Source organism: Pangasianodon hypophthalmus, chromosome 12 (assembly GCF_027358585.1).
Source record: "Pangasianodon hypophthalmus isolate fPanHyp1 chromosome 12, fPanHyp1.pri, whole genome shotgun sequence".
NCBI lineage: Eukaryota > Metazoa > Chordata > Actinopteri > Siluriformes > Pangasiidae > Pangasianodon > Pangasianodon hypophthalmus.
The window spans coordinates 11427035-11452553 of NC_069721.1; the positions used below are offsets into that span (position 1 = coordinate 11427035).

Here is a 25519-nt window from a genome sequence, read left to right on the forward strand (position 1 = left end):
GGGAATAATACCCTTGGAAGATTTCATTATTATTATAATTATTATTCTAGGACAGTCCTGTGGACCCCTGGCTGGTGTAGTTTGAATTCCTCCCTACCCTCATAAGCCCATCTATTAAGGGATTAACAGTTCGCTGAGCAGCGTGTCAGGTGTGTCTGTAGTAAGGAAAGCTAAACTGTGCAGGGCTGGTGCACCAAGGAATGGTTTTAAAAACCTCTGCTCCAGGGAAGTGGTCATCAGTCATGCTCCTCAAGCTCTACTTTACCAGAGTTTAGGTCTTAATACTACAACCTAATACTGAAACAGCTAATAATTACTTGAAGAATAGGTTGGTTGGGTCTAGGGTGTTTAGCTGAGACAAAGTCCAGAAGGGTTTGTGACCACTGGTCTAGGAGTAAACTAGTGAGAAGTAACTTTTCAAATTAGTCAGAGATTAAGTTTGAAAAATTTTCACTATTTTTGACAATTCAGTGAGTTACCACTTCAGGTATAGAGTGTCTTATATAGTAATGCTATGTACGTTTCCTTACATCTGTCACACGTGAAAGGTACGTCAAATTAACGTGCGCAAATAAGTATCGACGAAATGTAACGAAATCTTGCTATCGCATTTAATATTATAGCTAGGCTGGCTAGCTAGCAAGCACGCAGCAAGTCTCGTAGTTTTTAAAACGACATGGAGCTGGTGCATGCAGCAGCAGCAGGATTTAAAAATGTCTCTGATAATGTTAAAACTAAGTAACCAGTATCGTCACTACCAAATTAAACAACACCTACTTAAATGCAACACCTACCTAAAACAGTAGCTAGTTAGCTGTCTGAAACGCGATGCGGAAATAGCGCGGTAACACAAATCTCGCGAGATGTTGATCCGGTCCGCACTTTGTCAGCAGTCGCTCGTTCCTCCATTTCGCTGCGTCGAAAGTCTCCTCCCCGCAACCGCTAGATTCAGCGATCCAAACCCAGTCTCTCTCGGACCGGTCTTTAACTTGCTCAAACGAACCTGCCAGTACCTCGTTGGGTACCGAGAGGTAGTTTGGAAAACTCCAATCACGGATTGAGTGCGATTTAACGCGGATGGCGACTCCTTCAACGAGAATTTAGTAAAAGAAAAGTGCTCGGAAATTTCAGGTAGGTGGGAACTTAAGATGGCGGCGACGGTGAAAGGAGGGGGGAAAACTGTAAGCGGTGGGAGGGAGGGGGGTATTTGGAGGCAGTAGGGGACTTTGATATGGCGGGTTAAGTTCACTTTTATGCATTCATTTCATGAACACAGCCTTGAAGAATACAACTAATTCAAATGGCTGCATGTCAGGTTGACTTTTGTGGCCAGGTAGCAGGCACTTTAGGAGTGTTTTATAACCTAAAGGTAATACGATCAAACTTTGCCTAAAACGTTTTTGTCAGTCACATTGGTCAGCTTGCAGTTTGAATTCAGTTAAATTGAACCATTATATAGCTAGATTAACGTTCCCCGGCTACACATGCTGCTCTGTGTAGCATCGTTCAAAACAGAAGTGGGATCCAAGATACAGTCTGCTTTACCAGTTTATCTGGTACATAAACTCTTATTTGTTAGATGGTTATTATCATTCTAACTTACAGCCCTTTTATATTAAACTCACACAAAGTATGTTTGTCTCAACACTCTTAAACCCTTACTTTGTGTTTTGAAAATATGTGAAGATAATCATATGGACGAGGAATTTAATTTAAAGCATAATGCAGGATTATAAATGTTGACAGTCATCTTTTGATCAACACGCATGACCCCGCGTAGTGACGTCATTGAGTTGTCCCTTGGCTAGTGCTAGCTAGCTAAGCAGGCAGCTCACGGTGTATGAAAGAAAGAGGACGTTACCTTTTACAGTGTGTTAGATAGCAGGGCTAAAACGCTTTCGTATAACCCAGAAATACAGCCCTGTCTAGTTCTTTTCCTCACATAAGTCCCATCAGTTCACGCCGTTTAAGCTTGAGATGGCGCGTGAGCTAGCTAGCTAGCCGCCGTGTTAGCTACGCTTTCTTTAAGTTTCCTTCGCAGTGGCTTACAAAGCTCCGACCATATACATTTATTTCCCACACTTAAATGGCTGCATACGACCTTATTTTAAGCCCAGGCAGCCCTGGCTATGGCTCTTAGTGATTATGCTGAGGCCCTTGTGTAGTGCACTCCGCAGGCTCCACACCGCAGCAAAGATTTACCGCCGCTCACTAAACTTGCTGTCGAATAATGAGAAATTAAATGTGTTGCACATTTGCCTTACAATTTTAAACAAGCCGAGATGTGTCTTGCTGAAGAACCTATTTCAGACTTTAGCCAAATTGCTAATTAATCTCCACAACACTGCTAGCTACAGTGGGCGCAGATGCAGTCCTGCATGTTGGCTATATAATGAGAAGGTCCATGTCCATGCACTTCATTTATTACCATTAGTGTGCTCCCTGATTTACTCAAATCAAGACTGTGATTCTGTCACAAGTGCACATACAATCCAACGATATTTTTCACTTTTCTGTCAATATACTAAACCACATTGGAGGTAAAATCTTCAGCAGCATACCCTTTTGGGTAACATTACTACATTCATGCTGTTTAGTTCCTGGCTCACTGTCACTGCAAGCACATGTAGGAAAGGGGGAAGTTGAGGAAGTTGTAGGTAGATGTGGGAAGTTGATGGCAATTAACACATGAACATAACAGGCCTGGGGATTGTGATTTAGTTTGATTTATCACTAATTATTTTCTTGTTTTTTGTGTGAACAGTGGATCAAGTCCACCAGAATATCTTTGGTTTCACTTTTAAAGGTTTTTTCCCCCCAGATGCAGTGGTGTCTTTGATCTCAGCATCCTGGAAGTGGAAAATACAGAAGAGACTGGGCCTACACCACATACAGGTGATGCATTGCCTCCTAGTCCTTTGTTAACTGTGTTTACATCTTTGATGTAACCATTTGAAGTTATTTGTCTTTTTTTTTTCCTTTCAGGTGCAGTGTGTAGCAGAAGCAGTCCAGAAGGAGGAAGACTTAGGGAGGAGGTGGTGCAGCAGCGCACCCCTCCGGCTGTGGCTGTGCTGGGTGGCATCCCTGCGGCTACACAGAATGTGGCCGGGCCACCCCAGCATGTCCTGCAGCCGGTCCCAGCTGCCTCACTACCACCACCACCACTGCTTGGCCCTGCCACAGAGATGGAGCAGCAGAAAGCAAACACGCAGGCTGCAAATCAAGAGCAGACCACAACAATGGCTTGGCAAAACTGCAACACCAAGGAGCCTGAGGAGAAGTCAGCCTTGGACCTTGGACAACCCGTGGCTATGGCTGCAGGAAATTCACAAAATCTCTCAGACAGACTTTCAGCTTGTGATACAGGCAATGTTAGAAAAGGGCAGGATTTGCATTATAACACTGAGAAAACATGCCTTGAACACAGGGAGACAGAAATGGCAGAGGGAACTGGCCATTGTCAGGACTGGACCCCTAAGCCAGGAGTTGCAGTTAAGATGGAAAAGGGACCTCTGGCACCAGAGAAAGCATATCTGGAACGCAAATCAAAGACTAGTAAAGAGGAACTATGTGGAACAAAGCACACGGCCAGACAGAGCACCTGTATCCCCACACCTCAGTCCAGCTCAGCAGTCTCCACTGCACATAAAGCAACAGACAGAGACCACAAGCAGCCTGGAGACACAGAGCAGTTCCAACCTGCACCATCTCTGCAGTCAGCTCAGGGCAGTTTACTGCTCGAGTCTGGTGTCCAGCAAATTGTGCAACAGCCTCTTACAGCAACAATCATCACAGCCAATGCAGAAATACTTAATGAGTTTATTAATGCCAGTAATTCCATGGATGAAGTCACAAAAGAGAGACTTGCAGCAGATGAAGAAGGGAGTGTTGATTCAAGTTCAACGTCACCTGAAAAAGAATCTGTGTCTAGACTACCTGTTCCCACAGGAAATGGAAATGGCACCCCGAATAACACAGATGAGGATGATGGATGCTTATCTAAAAGTCTCCAACAACCTTCTGTTGTTGCAGTTTCTACCCCTAATGCTGCCTTCCCTGAGAAAACACCCAATCCCGCTAACCATCCTCAGAACGCACATGTTACACAAGCGAACCAGCTGAGCCCTGACTGTATGAACTGTAGTGCAACCCCTAAATCTGTTTTAACAAGGAACAAGACTAGTGTAAGTGGGGGGAGGGAGATTAAGACTCTTTCTTTAGATGGAGCAGGAGTATGTTATGATATTTCTGTTAATGAACCAAAGGTGTTGGGGGATGAGACATGCTCTCACAATATACAGGCCCCCATAGTGACTGAGGGGTCCCATGTGGTTGCTTGCAGTGCATCACATGGGATTGCGAAACAGAATGACTGTGCCAAAAGTATGCAAATGAGTCCATATCAAGATCACCAGCCAGATGGGAGCTATATACTCTTAAACAAAAACAAATGTACAAATTCAGAGGGGCTAGACTCAGATGAGCCATGTCTCTCTCAGGTTAAAAATGACTGTCTGATCCAGCAAGGCCAAGAATCCATTCTAGTAGATCATAAGCTCCCACAGATGGAATGCCTAAATGATGGCATCTCAACATCTGATAATATGAATGTGGATGAAAAGCATGGTGAGGGTTCAGAGGCTTTCTCCGGGCTAAATGCTGTTGAAATGAAAGATTTAATTGACGTAGGTATTCTAGTGCAGCCGGGGATGGAGGACACGTGGTTAGTGGTAAGTGATCACTCTCCACTGATAGATGGGCAGTGTCAAAGCACAGAGGATGCTGAGATGATTGACGTTAGCACAGAAGCTATGGGGCACTGTCCTGAATCACAGACATCTGTTGCTGTCTATGAATGCACAGTACCCTGCTTCCCACCAGATGCTATTCATGAAGCTGCTAAGCTGCTGTTACCAGAAAAAGGTGTAGAAGTACCTGCAGATAAACATTCTTTTGAACCTTTAACAGAAACATTGACACAAGACCTTGATACTCTCTCCTCTCATCCACCAACCATTTTAACTTCACAGAATGTTTTATCTTCCTCAACCTCTTTAACCTCTTCAGCAAATATCTGCATGCAAAATATGATTTCAAAACCCGCATTTTGCTCAAGTGCTGAGAATACAATTAATGTGTTAGATTCTACCCTAATCAACAGCCCTACTGTTGTGCAAGAGGAACAAGTGAAGTCCCCAGAAAATAAATCAGATGTGTCTCAGATTTCTCTTTCATCAAATGTTATTGATCCAAAGTTGCTTATACTAAAGAGAGGTGAGGCTCTCCTCAAACAACCTCCAATGTTGGCTCTAGTATCCAGGAACCAGAGCCCATCTGGTACCCCTAGTGATTGTCTAGATAGAGTCTCTGTAGAGTGCCTTTCAGAATATGACTTAACTACAGAGGTTGCAGCTGAAAAGGCGGTCCCAGCACCTCTCAGCTTTCATGTGCTAAATGCTCCCTGTAATGTTACTGGTTCATCTTCAAAGGATGAGTCTAAAAAACAGGCCTTAATCAAATCAGAACATTGTCTAGCATTTCAAAAACAGATTCCCCAAGATGAACCTCTCTTAAACTCTGCTTCATCTACCCAAATTCAGACCCATAACTCACCAAGACTGCCTTCCAGGTCAGGCAGTATGTGTAGTACAATCACTGATCAGTCTGAAGGTCCTGCGAACCAGCCATGCCAAGATTCAATGCTGTTGGAGGTGGAGGAAGAACACTCACCAGTTCAGCATTTGGCAGAAATAAAGGATGCACGGGACAACACTATGGAGCAGCTTGATGCTTCTATAGGAGAGAGCAGTGAGGGAGAAGCAGATGGTTCTTTAGAAGCCCAGACCAATGAAAGCATTGTTATTCCCAGTCCAGCGCAAAATAAGGTAAGAAAAATGATCATTGGGTGTGTTTCCTGCTGTATTTTCTTTTTTATATAAAGCATGCTGTGTAAGCTATATCGCTTAATTGCTTGCTTAGTCTTTGTTTTAGAGAGCTAAGTATTCAAGTGAATTAGCATCAGAACAAAAGTCATTAGCCATCTGTTAACCATCAGTGTTTTAGACTACTTTGTGTGCATGTTCACATAGCCATGTGAATGCCATCCGATTATGATGCCCTAGTTGGCTGCATGTTTGAGCCATGTGTGTTTTGCAGCATGGACAGAGCAGGACAGACACACAGGCCTTTTTATTGAAGGTAAGAGGTGTCATAATCTTCTCCTGACATCTCTTGTTCTGAGACCACACTTTGCAGGCTGACATTTCTCAAAATTCGAACTTATCTGAAGCTTAGTGTGAAGTCACAGAAACTCACAATTGCATGTTTTATTTAATAACGACAGAAATAAACAAGGGGTAGACATCTGTATAGATCCAATAGTCTTCTCTGTTTAAAAAAAAAAAGTTCTTGAAGTTCTTTCAGTTTGTCTGCTTTCTTTTAGCCAAGATTTGTTAATTAAGTTGTGTTTCTCTTCTTATTTCAGGTTCGCCAATGGATAGCAGGCAGAGGTACATCAAGCTCCACTCCCTCCACTTCTCGTACACCTTCACCACCTCCTGCTTCCTCTTCTGTAGACTGCAAACACACTCTGCCTTCTCCCCAGAACTCTGGTGGAGCCTCTCAATCAGATCAAACACTCAGCCAGCGGCCTCGCTCAGAGAAGCACACAGATATGGCAGAGCTCGCCAAACATGTAAGTGAAGTATTTTTATGTTCTTGATTACTTGTTAAGATAAGGTAAGGATACGAGAGTTGATTCCTTGAAGGTTATTGCATTGGATTGAAAGATACTGATAAATATTTCAATTTCCCACAGGAAGCAGAGATTGAGCATCGGACACTTGCGCTGAAACGTGAGGGCTTCTGGTCCCTAAAACGTTTGTCTCGCGTGTCTGAGCCACTCCGGCCCAAGGTTCACTGGGATTACCTTTGTGAGGAGATGCAGTGGCTTTCTGCTGACTTTGCACAGGAGAGGCGCTGGAAAAGAGGCGTAGCGAGAAAAGTAAACCTTTGCAATTTATTGATTTGATTACTACCCATTTAAGTATTTTTTTTTTTTTGATATTGGAATACAAAGTGTATTTGATGGAGATTTCAGTGTGAATAAAATGAGATGGGTGGTGTCAGGTGGTACGGATGGTGATGCGGCACCATGAGGAGCTACGGCAGAAAGAGGAAAGAGCAAAGCGTGAGGAGCATGCTAAACTGAGGAGGATCGCTGCTTCCATCGCAAAGGAAGTCCGTGCTTTTTGGAGCAGTGTTGAGAAGGTGACTTGTTGGATTATTGTGCTGAATTTGCAATTCCAAAAGCTGGACAATTTTGCGTTTGTGAATTAACTTCTGAATTATTAAAAAAATACCTTTTCTAAGACACATTTATTATCCATCATGTTTATTTGCTGGTCTCTTTTACGTTTACTCTACACAGGTTGTGCAGTACAAACAGCAGTCTCGGCTTGAAGAGAAACGTAAGAAGGCCCTGGATCTGCAGCTGGACTTCATTGTCGGCCAGACAGAGCGCTACTCTGACTTGCTTAGTCAGTCATTGCAAGCCACACCTGCAGCCCCTACCAGTGTTCCTTCCCGACACAGTCAGCTTAACGGACCTGAGGAAGATGGTGAGAAACTGTACCTGCACTGAAAACTTGTTTGTCACTTCCTGTGTTTTAATGTTAACTGATTTCTGTGTTCAGTAAGCATTTTAAATGGTCTGACGAGTGGAATGTGTGTGTTCGATGCAAATTGATGGTCTGGAAAATCATTCATTGGCAGAACTGGTTAAATAGTAGTGTTGCTCAGTAGATAAAGTGGTCAGTATTGCAGGTAGCAAACTGAATGACTTGTGCATGTTCTAAATATTTTTCCTTTATAGATATTGACTTTGAACCACCATGTGAGGAGGAAGATGATGAAGAGACAATTGAGGTGGAGGAGCAGCAGGATGGGAATGATGCAGAATCTCAGAGAAAGGAGATTGAGTTATTGAAGCAGGAGAGCACACTGCCACTGGACCAACTACTAAGTACACTCACTCTCCCCCAGGTAATGCAAGAACTATTAACAACAAGCAACATTCTCAGTCTTACTACTCTTCCGTTCCAGTTGTGTCTGTGCTACACATGTGCATACAGTGAATCATGATTATCATGCAGGGCTCTGCATCTGAGGATGAAGCGTCAGATGATTGTTCCTCTACAGTTGAAGATGAGGACAAAGAGTTTTCAGCTAATGAGGAAGATGGTAAGTGTGACTTTTTCATGTTACTCCACTCATAATATTATCCATGTGCATATCTTAAAGAAATGCCACCATTTAATTAAATGGTTGTGTAAATCTTTTCAACTCTCAAAGCGGAGGATGTGGAGGACACCATTGAAGCCCAGGAGGTGATTGAGGGAGATGGAGACCATGCAGAGGAACTTGATGACTTGGCTAAAGAGGGTAACCAGTGTTGAGAGATTTTTTGTAGTTGTTCTTATTGTTCTTATTTAAAAACAGTTGCCTTGATAAAAATGGTGTGAACATTAAAACAAGCTGTTTAAGGTTTTCTCCCTTTTTTGATAAGTGAACCTGAGTTTGAATCGGATGATTCAGTAGTTGTCCATGCATGTTTGTTTACAGAGATAGAATAGATGAGATAGTCTTCTCTTCTAAATGTGTTCAGCTGCCGTGTGACTTAACGTAAGCAGCTGTTCAAAAAATATCTGGTAGCTAGCTTAATGTGTTGTGTGATGGAGGGGTTACTGATAACAAATTAATTTTATTAAATTTAAAATTGGGGTTAAAAAAGTTACCCAAAATAAATGTCAGTCAGGTTGCGATTAATAGAGACAGGTGACAAATTAAAGGTAGTAGAAGTGTCACAGTAAGGTGCTGGGCCAACACAAGCCTCTGGAACAGCTTTGGTATGCCTTGGCACAGATTCTACAAGGTTTTGCAATGGTACTGGAGGGATGAACCCTATTCTTCCAAAAGATATCTTATTTGGTGTTTTGATGATGCAAAGTACTGTCATGCAGGTCCAGCATCTCCCCTTGGTGTTCAGTTGGGTTGAGATCTGGTCACTGTGAAGGTCATGGCATTAGATTTCCACCATTTTAATACTTATCAAACCATTCAGTGAGCCCTTGTTACTTGTGGATTAGGGCATGTCATCCTGGAAGAAACCATTCCCATCAGGATAGAGATGTTTTAAATCATAGGATACAGATGATAAATCAGAATAACCTAGTACTGATTTGCACTGACCCTTCCCTCTAAGGGACCAAATGGACCAACAGCATGCCTTCCACAGTGTAAAAGAAACATTTTTACACCTCTTTTGGGAGTCTTGCTACCTCCAGCACCTTTAAAAATGCAGATAAAATAATTTTATCATAAAGCTTTAACTCATTTCCATTTAAGATTAGTTGAGAGTTTTATCTTTGCTTATATGTTGATCCTCAGGTGAGATGAGTATGGAAGAGCTGCTAGAGAAGTACAAAGGGGCATATGCCTCTGACTTTGAAGAACCTTTAGCATCACCAGAGTCCTCAGAGGGATCAGAGGGAACTGAAGATGAAGAAGAGGAAGAGACTGAGGGGGATGAAAGTGATGATGCCTCCTTAGGTAAAGTGTGGTATTCCTTTAAGATGTCTTTCATTTTAAAAACACGAGGCTCATTTGCACTTTCAGGAGTTATTGATGTATTTTGACACAGTAAAACCTGGAAGTATAGAAAGTGACAACAAATTTATTATAATGGTGGAAGGTTGGCAAAGGAAAGTATGACTGTGAAATATCACTTTGAATGTGTTATATAACATTTCTTTTGAAATATAACATTTCTTCTGGTTATTCAACCATGTATCATAATTAGTATTGACCTCTGATGATGTCAAATTGTATCTCATTTCTCTGAATTCAACTTTCAGATTCAGCAGAAAACAGTGATGAAGATGAGGATGCTGAAGCTGAGGAAAGTGATGAGGAGGATGAAGATGATGGAGGAGAGGGGATGGAGGTTTTACTAAGGGAGGGAGATCACAGCCCCTCTGTCCCCACATCTCCACGTCCCAAAAAAGAGATTAGCCATATAGCTGCTACTGCTGAAAGCCTTCAGCCTAAAGGATATACCCTGGCCACAACAAGTGTAAGGGATCATGTCATGCTGCCAATGTCTGGGACACTTAAGGCTTGGTTATACATGTGCTGCTTATGATTTACATGAGATTAAATTGATTATCTTATCTTTTATATTATAATAACACAGATTTTGTTAGGGTATGTTTAGAATTGATGATTAATGGACAGAGTTGATTGTGGTTAGGATTAATAATTTTTACTTAATAAATATGCAATTTCTAGGTGAAAACGCCTATTCCGTTCTTACTTCATGGCAACCTACGTGAGTACCAGCACATTGGACTAGACTGGTTGGTCACCATGTATGAAAAGAAGCTAAATGGTATCCTGGCAGATGAGATGGGACTTGGTAAAACTATTCAGACTATTGCCCTGTTGGCACATCTGGCTTGTGAAAAAGGTATGAGGAGATATAGGTGTTGCTTCAAAGAATCTAATCGTTCTTGCAATTTGTCAGTGCCTGACAGGAGAATAATTGTACCATTTAAACAATATCTTTGCACTTCTTGCAGGTAACTGGGGCCCTCATCTAATCATTGTGCCCACCAGTGTAATGCTGAACTGGGAGATGGAGCTGAAACGCTGGTGCCCTGGCTTTAAAATTCTCACTTACTATGGCAGCCAGAAAGAGCGCAAACTTAAGAGACAGGTTAGCCTAGACATTTAGTCACTAGCATCAGAATGACATTGCAATATTATGATTACCTGATGATTGTGAGATATATATTATAATATTTGGTTTTTTTTCCATATTCTTTGCTTAGGGGTGGACCAAACCCAATGCTTTCCATGTGTGCATTACTTCATATAAGCTGGTTTTGCAAGACCATCAGGCATTCAGACGCAAGTCCTGGAAATACCTCATTCTAGACGAGGCACAAAACATCAAAAACTTTAAGTCCCAGCGTTGGCAAAGTCTATTAAACTTCAACAGGTGCTTACAGAATATTTCTGAAATTATTTCAGAATTTTTTGGGAAAAATTAAGTTTTAATTTTTAAAGTTTGTTTTTAATTAAAGTTTGTTTAATTCTTTTCTGCACCAGACATTTGTCTTCTGTTTATTTTATTTTGTTCAAAAGTAATACTGCTCTGGCATGATTTCTCTTCTTTCTGTTTCTGTTGCACATGAAGTCATCGGCGGCTACTACTTACTGGTACTCCGCTGCAGAACAGTCTGATGGAGCTGTGGTCGCTCATGCACTTTCTCATGCCGCATGTCTTCCAGTCCCACCGTGAGTTCAAGGAGTGGTTCTCCAACCCACTGACTGGGATGATTGAAGGCAGCCAAGAATATAATGAGGGTCTTGTGAAACGGCTGCACAAGGTGAGTACCGTCATTCCTGACAGAGAATGATGCTTAAATAATTGCACCCACACCTACAAATGGTTGTCCTGCAATAGCGGCAGTTGTGGCTCTGTGAATCACATCTACTTAACGTAACCCTTGCCCTTAGGTGCTAAGGCCCTTCTTGCTCCGGCGTATCAAAGCAGATGTGGAGAAACAAATGCCCAAGAAATATGAGCATGTTGTGCGCTGTCGTCTCTCCAAAAGACAACGCTTCCTCTATGATGACTTCATGGCACAGGCCTCGTAAGTGCAGTGAATAAATATGCAACTTATGTAAATATGCGTCAACATTTGGTTGTTGACATAAGACTTATATAAGTGATGTTCATGGTATTGCAGAGAAAAAGCAGTAGGTTGATTTGGAAAGTGAACCCTTCTATTTTGTAGATGTTTGCTTTATGTTTTTTCCTCTCCATTTTCATGTATTACTATTCACCAGAACGAAGGAAACCCTAGCCAGTGGACATTTCATGTCTGTAATCAACATCTTGATGCAGCTGCGTAAAGTGTGTAACCATCCTAACCTGTTTGATCCACGGCCAATCCAGTCTCCCTTTATCACTGAGAATATAACCTACTCCACTGCCTCCCTGGTTCTGAAGGCCTTAGACACGTCCCCTTTCCAGGTGAGCATTTTGGGCACTTTAATTTTGGCCACTTTAAACATTGTTAACCATGTTTTGTGTTGTGTTCTTTGTTGGTCAGTTTTAATATTTGTTTTGTGAAGCTTTTCACATAATAAAAAATAGAAAGATTAAATACATATTATGCTGGCTTCTCTAGGCATAGGTGTAATGAGTAGTCTCCTAGACAGTCTTTGTCTATTGCTTTGTATTGTAATATTGCTGTATCTCTAAAGTCTGTGGCTGTATCTCCTCTCACAGCGCTGTGACCTCTCCATGTTTGACCTGGTCAGTCTGGAAGGCCATGTCTCTCGGTACCAAGCAGATGTTTACCTTCCTCAAAGGAAAGTAACACGCCAGCTGATACAGGAGATCATGGAGTCCCCTGAGCCTTCACCCAGACCTAAACCTATTCGCATGAAGGTCAACAGGTAATTGATCTGTAGTATGTACCAATGTACATTAATGTTAACCAATGTAAATTAAGGGGAAGTGGTAGCTCAGTGGTTAAGATGTTGGACTTCTGATCGGAAGGTTGAGAGTTCAAATCCCAGCACCACCAAACTGCCACTGCTGGGCCCTTGAGCAAGGCCCTTAACCCTCAACTGCTCAGTTGTATAAATGAGATATTTGTAAGTCGCTCTGGATAAGGGCATCTGCCAAATGCCATAAATGTAAATGTAAATGTAATGTGTCCAAATCATGATTAGCCAATAATGCTGTATTGGAATGTGTTTACGTAAAAGGATGTTTCAGCCACTCCCCAAGCCTGATGGACGTTCAGCAACGACTTCAAATAACCCACGGCCCACATGTCCGGTCTCTCCCGCAGTCCAGCCTCTGCGGCCACCTCTAATTACAGAAGTCACTCATACTCAGGCTCCTGTACAGCCGACACCTCAAGGTCAGCATGGTATTTTAGTTCTTTGTTTGTGAAAGCACTGACTAACTGGAACAGTAATAACTGTTTAGTAAATATAGCCTAATTTAAGAGTTTGTCTTTCAGTGTCCCCTGCCACTCCTGTTGCTGCTCCACAAGCTCCTGCGTGCCAAAGTGTTACCTCCACGGGGTCTGCGAACCCAGTTATGAGTATTCGGCATGCAGCACCTTCCACTACCCCAACGGTGTCTGTCACCCCTCAACCCCCCAGCAATGTCATGACACAGAGGGTGCTTCTCAGCCCTGATATGCAGGCCAGATTACCATGTAAGTGCACTGGATTATAATGTTGATGTATAACAACGTATACATTCACTGTCCACTTTAATAGGTACACCTGTACACTTGCTCATTTATGCAGTTATTGTAAATGTAAATTACTTGTAATTTAAATTACTATATCCTTCCTGGCAGCTCGAACCAATCTGGAAATTTTCCTCTGACCTCTTGTATCAACAAGGTGTTTCCGCCCACAGAAATAGTCGCTCACCAGATGTTTTTTGTTTTTCGCCCAATTTTGTGTAAACTCTGGAGACTGTTGTGTGCGAAATTCCCAGGAAGTCAGCAATTTATGAAATACTGAAACCAGCCATTCTCGCACTAACATCCATGCCACGGTTAAACTCGGAGATCACCTTTTTTCCCCATTCTGATGTTTGATGTGAACATTACCTGAAGCCCTTGACCTGGATCTGTATGATTTTATGCACTGTGCTGATGCCACATGATTGATTGATTAGATAAGTGTATGAACGTGCAGGTGTACAGGTGTTCCTAATAAAGTGGACGGTGAGTGTACATCTCAACTTTTTTCTTTTTGTTTTGTTTAAAAGAGATTTTTATATTTTCATTTAAATATTTTTAATACAGCTGGAGAGGTGGTGAGTATTGCCCAGCTGGCCTCCTTGGCTGGTCGTCCAGTGTCGTCCAGTCAGGGCAGTAAGCCCGTCACATTTCAACTGCAGGGTAACAAACTCACCCTATCTGGTGCTCCGCTCCAAGTGCCCGTTGCCCAGCCACGGTCCATTCAAGGTGAGTGCATTCTTTTGGATTTATTGCCCTGCATGAACAGCTGTGGCTGGGTTTATTTTCCTGCACACCTGTCTGCAAGTACTGGTTTAGTTTATGGCCTAACACTTTGTCCTGTGGTTGTGTGCCCTTTAGGAAATGTAATGCATCTGGTATCCAGCGGTGGGCAGCACCACCTTATTAGTCAGCCAGCTCAGGTTGCAGTTCTCCATACACTTAGTCAGTCAGGTAGCATCTCAACAAATCCCAACCCAACCAGCACAATCCCAGCCTGCTCTGGACTAGCGGTACCCCTCACTGCTGCTCAAGGTACTGGCGCTGTCCTTGCTGTCCTTGAGTTTATTATAATCATTATGACCTTGATGGCTGCAGTGCTGTAGCCTGGGTACCAAACTACCTGTTACTCAGCAGAGCAAGACATGGGTGCATAAGTGGCCATTAGAGGGGTAATTAAGAGATTGATGATACAAGGCCTATATGATAGCAGTTGAATTTTTTTTTTTTTTTTCAAACTTAGACTGAGTAATGATTTTATAATGAATACAGAAACAAGACACAGGAGTATTATTAGATGGTAAGTGACAGGGTAGTATTTCATGGATGTTGCATTTTTGGTGTTTCTTTCTAAAATCAAGTATATTGTATGTTTGAATAGACAAATGCTTCGCTTTTTTTTTTTTTTTTTTTTTTTTTTTTTTTTTTTTTTTTTTAAACATGTGATGTAATGTTTTGCTTTTGTACCAGATTCAGAGGTGTTTGAAATATGGATAAATGCTTCTGCAATTTTCCACTGTTTCCATTTTGATTTTATTTTCTTACTCAGCTGATCAAGGAAATCTAGAAAATCTAATCATGTCACCAGACCCAGCAACTGAATTAGCTCTGCTACTGTAATCCATAGTATGGTGCCCAGTCCAAAAGAATTGGCACTTTTCTGTGTATACTATCAGGTTGGGATACTAAATAATGTTTAACCATTCTGTCCATTCAGTTCCATCACCCAGGGTAAGCGGACCAGGAATTGTTAAGATTGTCGTTCGCCAAGCAGCAGGCAAAGAAGGTGGGCAGGTCCCCACTCTGGCTGTGCCCCCATCTCCTCGTGTTGCCCCTCCTCAGTCAGTTTTGTTGCACCCACATGGGACCCAAAGCTCTGCTCTTAGACCACCTACTCCTCAACAGCCTTCCCAGCGACTTCCTGTTCACCCTGCTCCCCCTCAAGCTCCTACCTCAAGCCCTGGCCAACCTCCACCTTCACGTTCTGTGCTCAAGGTGGTGGAGGGAACATCCCCAAGCACAGGGATAGGTGAGAAAAATCAGAATTTGCAACAGTATTTTCCACATTTATGTACTTTATATATATATATATATATATATATTTTTTTTTTGTGGAATTATTTAAGTATGTAGTGCACTTGGGGCTTATTCTTACAATATATGTCATAAACGTATGCAAATCTTGGTGACTTCTGTTATTTTTTCTTTGTCCTGTAGCTAAGGCAAATGCTTCATTAGGGGTTGAAGAGAGCAGTAGTGATGTTATTACTCTTAAACCTATGTCCTCATCCCAAAGCCGTACACCTGGATTTCAGCGTCCCCGAATCCAGCCTCCACCTCGAAGCCCATTTTACATGGTACGAGATAAATAGAAGACAGGACTGGGATATAGTCATAATATTGCATACTAATGATGAGTTAACCTATTCTTAAAATATAAAAATATTTTAAATGCTAATATAGGATCAACAGACTTGACTCATGTTCTCTTTTTGACAGTCATGGCTCGCAGATCGTCGTAAAGCCCAGAGAGATGATCGGATCTCTCAAATCTTTCGAGTCAATGAATTGCACTGCAATGCAAAACCTGTGTATGGTCAAGAGGTTCTGGATTTTCTCACCTTCCTCCCAGGCCCTAGTCCCACACCGGCTCAACCCATCCTTAACAGGTGGAGCCACTCGTGTTATAGTTCTGATCTCAATGCTCAATCCCAGCATACGAGCGACTACCTGAACCAGAGCAAAACTCTGCAAGAAGCAGTTTACAGCTGTGAGGAAAGACTACACCTGATGTCTGAGGTCATAGACAGGTATGCTTACTGTTCCATCCTTAAACACTGACATCCTATACCATGATGAATTTATAGTCTTTAGGTCTGTCCATGTTTTGTATGCAGTTTGTTCTATAACCAGTGCCCCACTGCACCCCCACAGGTTCACATTTGTCATCCCTCCAGTGGAGGCCAAGCCTATCACCATGCATTGCTGCCATCCACCTCCTTCCCTCAGTTACCAGCAGGCTCTTTTTTCCTCCACACTGTCTGCTCATCTTTCTCCTCTCATGCGTATACTGCACCGCATTCACTGCAATATGCGGACACACTTTCCTGACTTGCGACTTATCCAGTATGACTGTGGTGAGTACAAGTAGTGTGGTGAGAATGTTAATATAAATATAATATAAAGCAAATATTTTTAGCTTATGTAATTAAGTTTGTAATTATCTTCTGTGTATGTGATGCTCTAGTGGAGAGTAATAGGTATTTTTGTCGCATAAATTGCAAATAAATACCATGGGCTCCACAAAAGTGAAATACAATTCACAAATAAATAAAACAAAAGCCACAAATATTTTTGTGTTTTCCAAATTAAAAATTCATTCCCAATACTCTTGGAACCTACAAACATGCTAGCCTTTATTTATGAAATTGGCTGCGCTTATTTGTGGATTATTCCATGTACAGTTTACGCACATCATGGCATGTCTGAACCTGATTAACTATTAGGTTGATAGAAGTAATTATTTGTATTTTAAACAAAGATACTTTGGGAACTGATTATGGACTTTGGGAATCCACTTTGCTACCTGTCTATCTATATGGCTATCTAGCCATCTATCTGTCTAGATAGATACAGTTGCTAAACAGATAGCTACTGAGCAAAGTGGGTGGGTGGATGGATGGATGGATGGAGTGATGGATATATGGACAAATAAGAAAAACAGTAATTTACCTAATAATGAGGTTTCAGCACAAATAGCAAGGTAAATAGTGCCTGCTACTTAATGCAATACATTGTAACTACATTGGTACTTACCTGAGACATTATTCAGATACTTTTGGTATGGAATCTAACAATCTGTACTTGAGCTGCAGCTAAGTGTGCATGACAAAACAAGCATAACAACATAACTTTAAGCGTGCCAGTCCCGTATACTATACACTGCGTTACATTGCATTAACATCATTAACAAAGCAATATTAAATTGTGTGTTGTCATAATAAAAGATGATTAGCAGACCAGTTCACTGACACACATAATACATTAACATTAGGGGTTTAACAATATAGATTTTCAATACAGCAAAAATAAGCATTGCCAGAATAGGTGCCTTAGGTTTCCATTTTCAGTTGATTAAAACTCAACATTATAAAAGTACAAAAGTACACATTTGGCAGATTTGGCACACTGTAACATACCAGTCCACCATTTGCTGGCTGTCAGCTTCGTAACTTACTAGGAAGCCAAAGTGCTCCCATACATCATTACGAGAATCTTTGGAGCTAGTACGCTAGTAGCCTGCACGTGTAACGCTTACTCTATAAAGCAATTTTCTTCCTAATTTAGCCAATTTCCACCCACCAGTCAGGTCTCCCCTAATCATACAGCAAATACCAAGAGGGGAGGGTGAAGGCTATCACATGCTTCCTCCGAGACACGTGAAGCCAGCCAACTGCATCTTTTCGAATTGCTGCACAGATTGTCTTGCAACCTGTTTAGTTGCAGACCCAGTAAAAATGGACTGATTTGCACAAGTGGGTGTTAGGAATTTCAGAAATCTACAAATGAATCAAGGTGTTTCAAACACATGTGACAAGATGTGTAAATGCACATGGAGCAGTCTAGAAATAAATCCAGCTGAATGCACACAAATTATAAGATAGTATGTTATGCATTGCAAATGTATTTCTGAACCATTTTTTTTTTGTGAAATACAAAAATATTTATCTATCATTTTATTTTTGTCGAACAATGCAACAAAAATAGCCCATACAGTAGTATAATGGTGGATTTCTGTGTTGAATTAGGCAAGTTGCAGACTCTCCATCATCTTCTCCGGAAACTGAAGTCTGAAGGTCACAGAGTGCTCATATTTACTCAGATGACCCGCATGCTGGATGTACTGGAGCAGTTTCTCAACTACCATGGGCACATTTACTTAAGGTTGGATGGCAGCACACGAGTAGAACAGAGGCAGGTAAGAGAAGAACTCTAGTTCTTGCACTGAACCGACTGCAAAATGAGTAGTTAAACATACATCTAATACGATCTGTTAATTTGGTGGTGTTATGCTTTAAAATATTTTTAAAATTGAAAATATTTAACATTTTTAAAATACATGAATTTTTATAGCAGTTCTTGTGCCACTTGCCCAGGTTCAGTTGGATTATTTGACATTCTCTACCTCTTAGGCCCTGATGGAACGTTTCAACGCAGACCGTCGAATCTTTTGTTTCATCTTGTCCACCCGGAGTGGTGGTGTGGGAGTAAATCTGACAGGGGCTGACACGGTGGTGTTCTATGATAGTGACTGGAACCCCACCATGGATGCTCAGGCTCAAGACCGTTGCCACCGTATTGGACAAACCAGGGATGTTCACATCTATAGGTACCCGTTATAATTCAGCTATAAAATAAGTAATGTGATTCTGTACAGATTATACTTTCTTCAGGATTTCAGTTGTGAAAGGCAAGTATGTCAAAGCAGTTGCTTTTGTGGAAGTGTAGATTCTTCACACTGAATCTCTTTAATGTTAAATTTTATTTAGACTGATCAGTGAACGGACCGTGGAGGAAAACATTTTGAAAAAAGCCAACCAGAAGAGAATGTTGGGAGATATGGCAATTGAAGGGGGTAACTTCACAACTGCTTTTTTCAAACAGGTACAGTTCTTTTGTATGTATGTATTTATTAATTTATTACACCATTTAAAAATCATTAATGAGACATGGTTAATGTGAAATATTCTCCCTCTTTTTTTTTTAAACAAACAGCAAACTATCCGAGAATTGTTTGATGTGTATGAAGGGGAAAAGAAGGAAGCTGAATCAAGTGTACCTCCATCAGATGATGAGGAAGCCATAAATAAACAACAAACTACTATTCTGGAGCAGGTAAAATTTATTCTCTTGACAAAACATAGCTAGATTTTACACAGTTAAGTACAAATTCATTATATAGTTTAGGGTATAATTAGTTATTTATTTATTTGCAACAGTTGATGTCTTTACCTCTCTTATCAGGCTTTGTGTCGTGCTGAGGATGAAGAGGACATAGTAGCAGCTTCCCAAGCCAAAGCAGAGCAAGTGGCTGAGTTGGCAGAATTTAATGAAAATATTCCTCTGGATGATGGTGAGAGCAGGGATCAGGAAGAGGAGGAACTTTCCAAAGCTGAGCAAGAAATTGCTGCTCTGGTAGAACAGGTAACATTTTATCATAATGTAAAAAAAAAGTAAGTTCTTTCCAGTTTTATACTGCTATTTGATTGATCAAGTGTCTTGTTCTTGCTTCTAACAGCTCACTCCCATAGAGCGATATGCCATGAATTTTCTGGAGGCGTCTCTTGAGGATATTTGCAAAGAAGAACTGAAACAGGCTGAGGTAATCTCTTATTAATTGAAAACTGTATTTCAAGACCTTGGAATTATAAGATTTTATCCGACTGTATGAGTAAATATAATTGCAGTTAACAGTGATTGTTTTGTCATGACAACAGGAACAGGTTGAAGCTGCAAGAAAAGGATTAGATCAGGCAAAGGAGGAGGGTCTAAAGCTACATCAGTCATCTGATAATGATGAAGACGACTCAATGCCTCACACTCCTGAGGAACACCCTCCAGCTCGCCGCACACGCAGACACAGAGAGAAAGGTGCCCCCTCTACAAGGGTCAGTGGCAGGCTTAGAGGAACACCAGCTAAAATGGATGATATGTCTACAACACATCCATCCCCAGACAGAGAGAGAGGGAGGAGAGGGGAGACAAGTGTGAACCGTGCCCCTGGGCCTAGTTCCAGTCTGAAGTCCTCCCAGCCCAGAGAAGTGCCTGAAAGACTCCGTAGTGGTATGCGAGGTAGAGCAGGAAGTGAAGATGTGGCCTCCTCAACATCCACTGCTGGAGGACCTCTGAAACTCCAAATTGATCAGCAGCTGTCTGATTCAGAAAGATCCAGAGTACCTTCCCAGTATCACCAGCCTCTCTCTCCAGTGCCTTCAGATGCTGCCTCTTCATCAGTAGACCAAAACTCCAGTGGACAAACTTTAACACTAACAATATTCAGAGATACAGGGGATGAGCATGGAGCAGAGACAGACACCCAAACCCCACAACAGATCATAAGAGATAGGAGGGCATCTGTTTCTTCAGAATCTATTTGTTCTCCTGAACATCAGTCAGAGCAGGATGGCCAGCATTCACTCTTTCCTTCACTGGCATCTCCACATTCTCGTTCACCACGTAAGCGCCAGTCTGCTGATGAAGAGGTCCTGAAGGGCCTTCCAGAAGATTCTCCATTGGCAAAGGTCCTTAGAAAGCTTCCTGGTCGCCTTGTCACTGTGGTTGAAGATAAGGAACCAAAGCGAAGGAAAAGGGGGGAATGTGGGAGTGGAGGAGTGCATACTGAAGGTTCCTCTGAAGAGACAGACCAGGCTGAGTCCTCACAGGATACAATTCCCCTTTCACCAACCCAATCTCTTAATGATAAGACTCTTCCAAAATCACCTTCAGTGTCCCCCCCTGAGACACAGCAAGGACAGGAACAGGCCTCTCCTTCATCACTCACAAATCCAGGGAGAGGCTACCACCCTTACTCACCTACACACCATTCACCAGACATGCCCGTCCTTCGTAACTTACCGGTGCGCCGGCGTTTGGAGACGGAATCTCGTATGGCTGCTCAATTAGGAGAACAATTCTTAGGTAGAGGCAGAGGGCTTGAACGACGCACTCCCCTGTCACCAAAGAAACAGGAGCCTATTTCATCTAAGGATGGCAGTACCACTCCTAATGTTGCATCTGATGCTAATCCAACCTATTTCTCACCAGGGAAGCGCAAAAGGGGTCGGCCTCCCAAAACGTCACCTAAGCCCCCAGAACCCCCAGAACAGGATTCCCCTGTGGCACAGAAGTCTGTAAGTGAAGAACACAGTCCACCTCAGTCACCAAAGCGAAAGAGGGGACGGCCTCGCAAAGATTCCACCACAAATGCAGTAGACAGTGGTAAACCTGAAAAAGAAACAAGCTGTCCTACAAGCTTGTCATCTGTGTCACAGGAAAGCCTTTCTGCTGTAAACCTTAACTCACATAGTTCCAGTCTTGGGCCTTTAATTGTGCCCTCTGTTCCTGAGTGCCCAACAATAAACTCTATAGCTGATGGTGCCTCTGAATCATTTAAAACTGCAGACTCTCCTCAATCTCCTAAAACAGACACTCAAACCACTCAGTTCAATACACCTCCACGTCAAATACCTTGTGAATCTCAGATTAAGCAAACATCCACTCTAGAACTGTCATCTGATCACACAAATTTGAAGGCCACAGCTCCAAACTCTGACTCTCCAGACTTTTCCCTTACAGCTCTACCACAAGTTATTCAGACAGAAAATGCCACTCAGACCACCACAGAACCTTCATCACTACAGCCTGCTACCACTCCATGTGAGAGTTTTGATAGCTCTGCTCCTAGGCCTTCCGAAGAGTACATACCATCATCTACATCCTCAGTTTGTCAAAGCAGTCAAGTAACCACAGTACCCTTGCAGCTCTCAACTGTGTCAGACAAAGGTGTTGTTGCAGAGATATCTGTGAAATCTAATCAGTGTAAAGCTCATCCCCAAGTCTCAACTACACCTACTGTATTGTTGGCACAACCAACACTTGAAAGCAACATATCAAGTGTGAGTCCTCCATTAACCTCTGTTAGTGCCACATCAACTACATTTGCCCAGACATGTGAGCTTCTATCTGAACCCATTGTGAAAACTGGTCTTCTTCAGACATTATCTGTTCCTGACTTGACTCAGCCTTCTGTTCAACCTGATATACCAATGGAAACTACATTTAATCTGGACCAGACAAACACTGCTCTTTCTCAACCTAAGCCTGAACTAACACAAACAGCCCCCACAGATTCAAACCAAATACCTATCGCCCCTCTATCTTCTCCGGAGTCACTTGAAACTGCATCTGACACTTCTCAGCAGTCACCTGCTTCTAGGCAGAGAACTACACATATGTCAGTACCTGCTGAAGAACAGAGAACTGAGAATCAGCCAGACCATAGAGTGTCAAAGGAAGATGGCTTAATTCAATCTGCAGAAGAAATAGAAACAGACATCTGTGGAAAGCTTGAGAAAGCAGAGAGAGATAATAGCCAGTCTCAGGCAAAAAAGAGGAAATTGGAAAATTTGCCAGAGGATCAGAGGTCTGATGTACCCTTAATCTCAGAAACAGTGATGCAAACTACTTCTGCGAGTGATGTGGCTGATATGCCACAAGAAGAGGAGAGTCAGACAAAGGAGCAAGAGAGCAAAAGCACAGGCAAGAAAAGAAGCATTTGTCGACAAAGCAGTCAGGAATCTGTTCGCTCCTCCTCTCCGTCTTCTGTTGCTTCCAGTGGTACTCTCTCATCTCGGTCAAAAAAGTCTGCAGAGAGCAGTATGCCAGCAAAGAGAAAGCGAATGGAGAGAGATTCAGAAAAAGATAGCACAGACAGGGGGTCTGGTCAAGAGCAAGTGAAACCTGAGAGTCAGTGTTCCAACTCCACCTCCTCAGATTCAGAAGACTCCACTGGTCAAGAAAGACGTCTTACTCGTTCATCACACAAAACTTTGGAGAAGGAGACCATGAGTGACAAAGGTGACAAGAACAGTAATGGGCGAAGGCGATCTGACAAGAAAGCAACCAAAGAAGTGGAGTCCACTGCAGCAACGCCCGCTAGGGTAACCCGTAAATCCACAGGCACCCAACCTGTTTCACAACTTACTTCTCCGATCTCATCTGAGCCCGAAGTACTGGGCAAACGCTGCTCAGCACTCAATGCCGCTGCTAAACTTTTGGCTATGAGAGGAAAGGGACCAGATCCACCAAGTTCCAGTTCCAAATCTAAGGCTACACAAGGACCGCAACCAACTTCTGAAAAAAACAGTAAGTCTAAAGGCAGACAAGACCAGGACTCCCCTAAGACGAATTCAGTTAATAAACCCGAGAATAGCCGACAAACCCCTACTCGTTTAACAGATTCCCCGCAGTCCACCACTGGAACAGGACACTCTGCCTCCCGCTCTACTCGGCAGCGACCAGGCAATCTTGTGCCTCCCTTGGAAACTGAAGCCAAGAGAGCCAAAAAAGAGGAAAAGAAAAAGACTTTAGATCAGAAAGAGGAAGTAGAGGAAGAAAACAGAGAGACAAGGTCTTCGAGAGGGCATAGTGCTTGCAGTAGTGTAAGTAGTGAAAGAGGGGCAGGCAGCAGCAGGAGCCGGAGTAGCAGCAACAGCAGCCAGTGCACTCGCAGCTTGAGCTCACGGAGCACTGGTCCACCACACTCGCACTCAAGAGCTCCTTCATCGGGTAGCGACACTGAGAAAGGGAAAGGCAAGCAGAAGAAAACGGGAGAGAACCGAGGCCGTGAAAGCAGGAGAGAGAGACATTCAAAAAATCATGAGAAGCCAGAGCCCAGTGCAGGATCAAGTGAGGGAACTCCTGACAGGGTGCTGAGGAGTGTTGCTGCGCTGGCAGCAGCTCAGGCTCGCACTCCAGCTAGCAACACCCGTTCCTCCTCCAATCAACAACGGCACTCCAAAACTTGATTTAGAACAAGAGAGATAATGACCGAGAACTGCAGTAATGAGAGGAAGGTTTTTACGGGTTTTAAGGAACGGGGATCAAACTTGCCATTCTTTAACACTGTCTGTGAGACGTCAAATTGAGTCTATTGCACTTTGCAATAAGAACTAAACTTGGGTGCATTCTATTAAGCCATCTTGAGTGTGGAGAGGAAATGGAGATGCAGGACAGATGGGAAGAAGGTTACTCATTAAAAATATGGCATTGGTATGGTCTTGGTAATGAGATCAAAAGGATTGTACCTAACTATACCACAAGGACTTTGGACAGCTGGGCAAGGGGCAAGAGTTGTTTAGTTCACACTATGTACTGTAATCATTTAAAGACTGGAATACTAAAAGAAGTATCTGTTAAGATGGGTCAAGTGTACCCTTTATACAGAGTTTACTTGTGCTGCAAAGGTGATCGCATAAAGTAATTTATGCTACATTTGAAAGATTGATTGTTAAAACATTTTTAAGCAGTTGGGCTATGACGAAATGTTTGCCTAGCTGTTGACTATTGTTTGTTTCAAGTCAGTTGATAAATTAAGAATATTCTGTGGTTTCTTCCAGGGTATGAAGAGAGCAGGTCTGTAAATGTGATTTTGCTGCACTATGCTGGAGTTAGTCTCTACTCAGACCTCCTTGTCTTGTGTAATTTTTTTTTTCCCTATCAGTTACTTTTAAGTCCAGCCTGCATTTCTCCATTTGCACATCTTACATAATACCCCTGGATAGTTTTTTTTTTTTTTTTTTTTTTTTTTACATCGCTTTCAATCAAGTTAATTAATTACTGGTACCTCACACTATGTACATCTTTGAGCTTGTGAAAAGTCTTGAATTCTGCTTGTCCTTTACTTTCTGGCAATATGGAGATGAAATGCAACCTCATTTTTTCACCTTTTCCAAAGTATTAGTGGTCAACTTTCTATTAAACTTTGTTGTCGAACAGTCTCAAGTTAGTGTGACAAAGTGAGAGTGCCTGTTGATCCACATAGGACTGGATCCCTGTATGCCTTGTTAAGAAAACAAATTTGGGCTTCAAAGATTTTTAGTGTTTAAAGTGTAAGAAAGAAATTTTCCATCCAGAACCACAGGAGGTACATCTGTGTTAAAGTCCAACCAAACTGAAAACACCTCTTCAGTGTAGAATGCTGTTGTCATCTTTTTTTTGTTTTTTTGCTTCATCCTTTTTATGATAAACTCAAAAGAAAGTCTCCTGCTAAACCTTTTTGATTTTTTTTTTCCATCAGAACCTTGACAGTTCCTGTCGTTATCCCATTTTGGGGTACACACTTGTTTTGGGGAATGGGTAGAATGTGGTGATAGTCTTATTATTTTGTCTCTTTGAATTTGTTACATTCCTTTTGTTCCCATGTAATTCCACATTGTTTTACTTGAAAGATTGAAACAACAAAAGTCAGTTGAATAAAAAGACCAAAAATATCAATATTTTGTCATGTGTGGATAGATACATGGGCGGGTATCGTTGCCACCTCACAACTCCAGGGTCCTGGTTTGATCCTGAGCTCAGGTTGCTGTCTGTGTTGAGTTTCTGGACATGTTCTCCCTGTG

The 25519-nt window shown here is 42.2% G+C and overlaps 1 protein-coding gene across 5 annotated transcripts; it reads left to right on the plus strand.

The window, feature by feature from the left end:
- The first annotated feature begins 154 nt into the window (after positions 1 to 154).
- srcap (Snf2-related CREBBP activator protein) lies at positions 155 to 25394 on the plus strand. 5 transcript variants are annotated; one of them, XM_053238871.1, is made up of 35 exons: positions 155 to 1131; positions 2807 to 2895; positions 2986 to 5885; positions 6157 to 6198; positions 6485 to 6694; positions 6818 to 7003; positions 7129 to 7269; positions 7430 to 7619; positions 7874 to 8043; positions 8154 to 8241; positions 8353 to 8442; positions 9448 to 9609; positions 9915 to 10132; positions 10348 to 10525; positions 10638 to 10774; positions 10890 to 11059; positions 11258 to 11450; positions 11581 to 11717; positions 11914 to 12100; positions 12359 to 12528; positions 12844 to 13001; positions 13104 to 13304; positions 13908 to 14069; positions 14202 to 14375; positions 15058 to 15369; positions 15558 to 15697; positions 15840 to 16150; positions 16275 to 16477; positions 18149 to 18318; positions 18533 to 18729; positions 18890 to 19004; positions 19116 to 19235; positions 19365 to 19544; positions 19639 to 19722; positions 19838 to 25394. In XM_053238871.1, the coding sequence occupies exons 3-35, from the start codon at positions 3186 to 3188 to the stop codon at positions 23924 to 23926; spliced, it is 11985 nt and encodes a 3994-aa protein (XP_053094846.1). In that variant the 5' UTR covers positions 155 to 1131; positions 2807 to 2895; positions 2986 to 3185; the 3' UTR covers positions 23927 to 25394. The 5 variants fall into 5 exon arrangements, with proteins under 5 accessions (XP_053094846.1, XP_026770636.3, XP_026770638.3 ...); XM_026914835.3 differs by having other exon boundaries at positions 2822 to 2895; XM_034309269.2 differs by lacking the exon at positions 155 to 1131 and adding an exon at positions 1246 to 1369 and having other exon boundaries at positions 2822 to 2895.
- Positions 25395 to 25519: the final 125 nt, after the last annotated feature.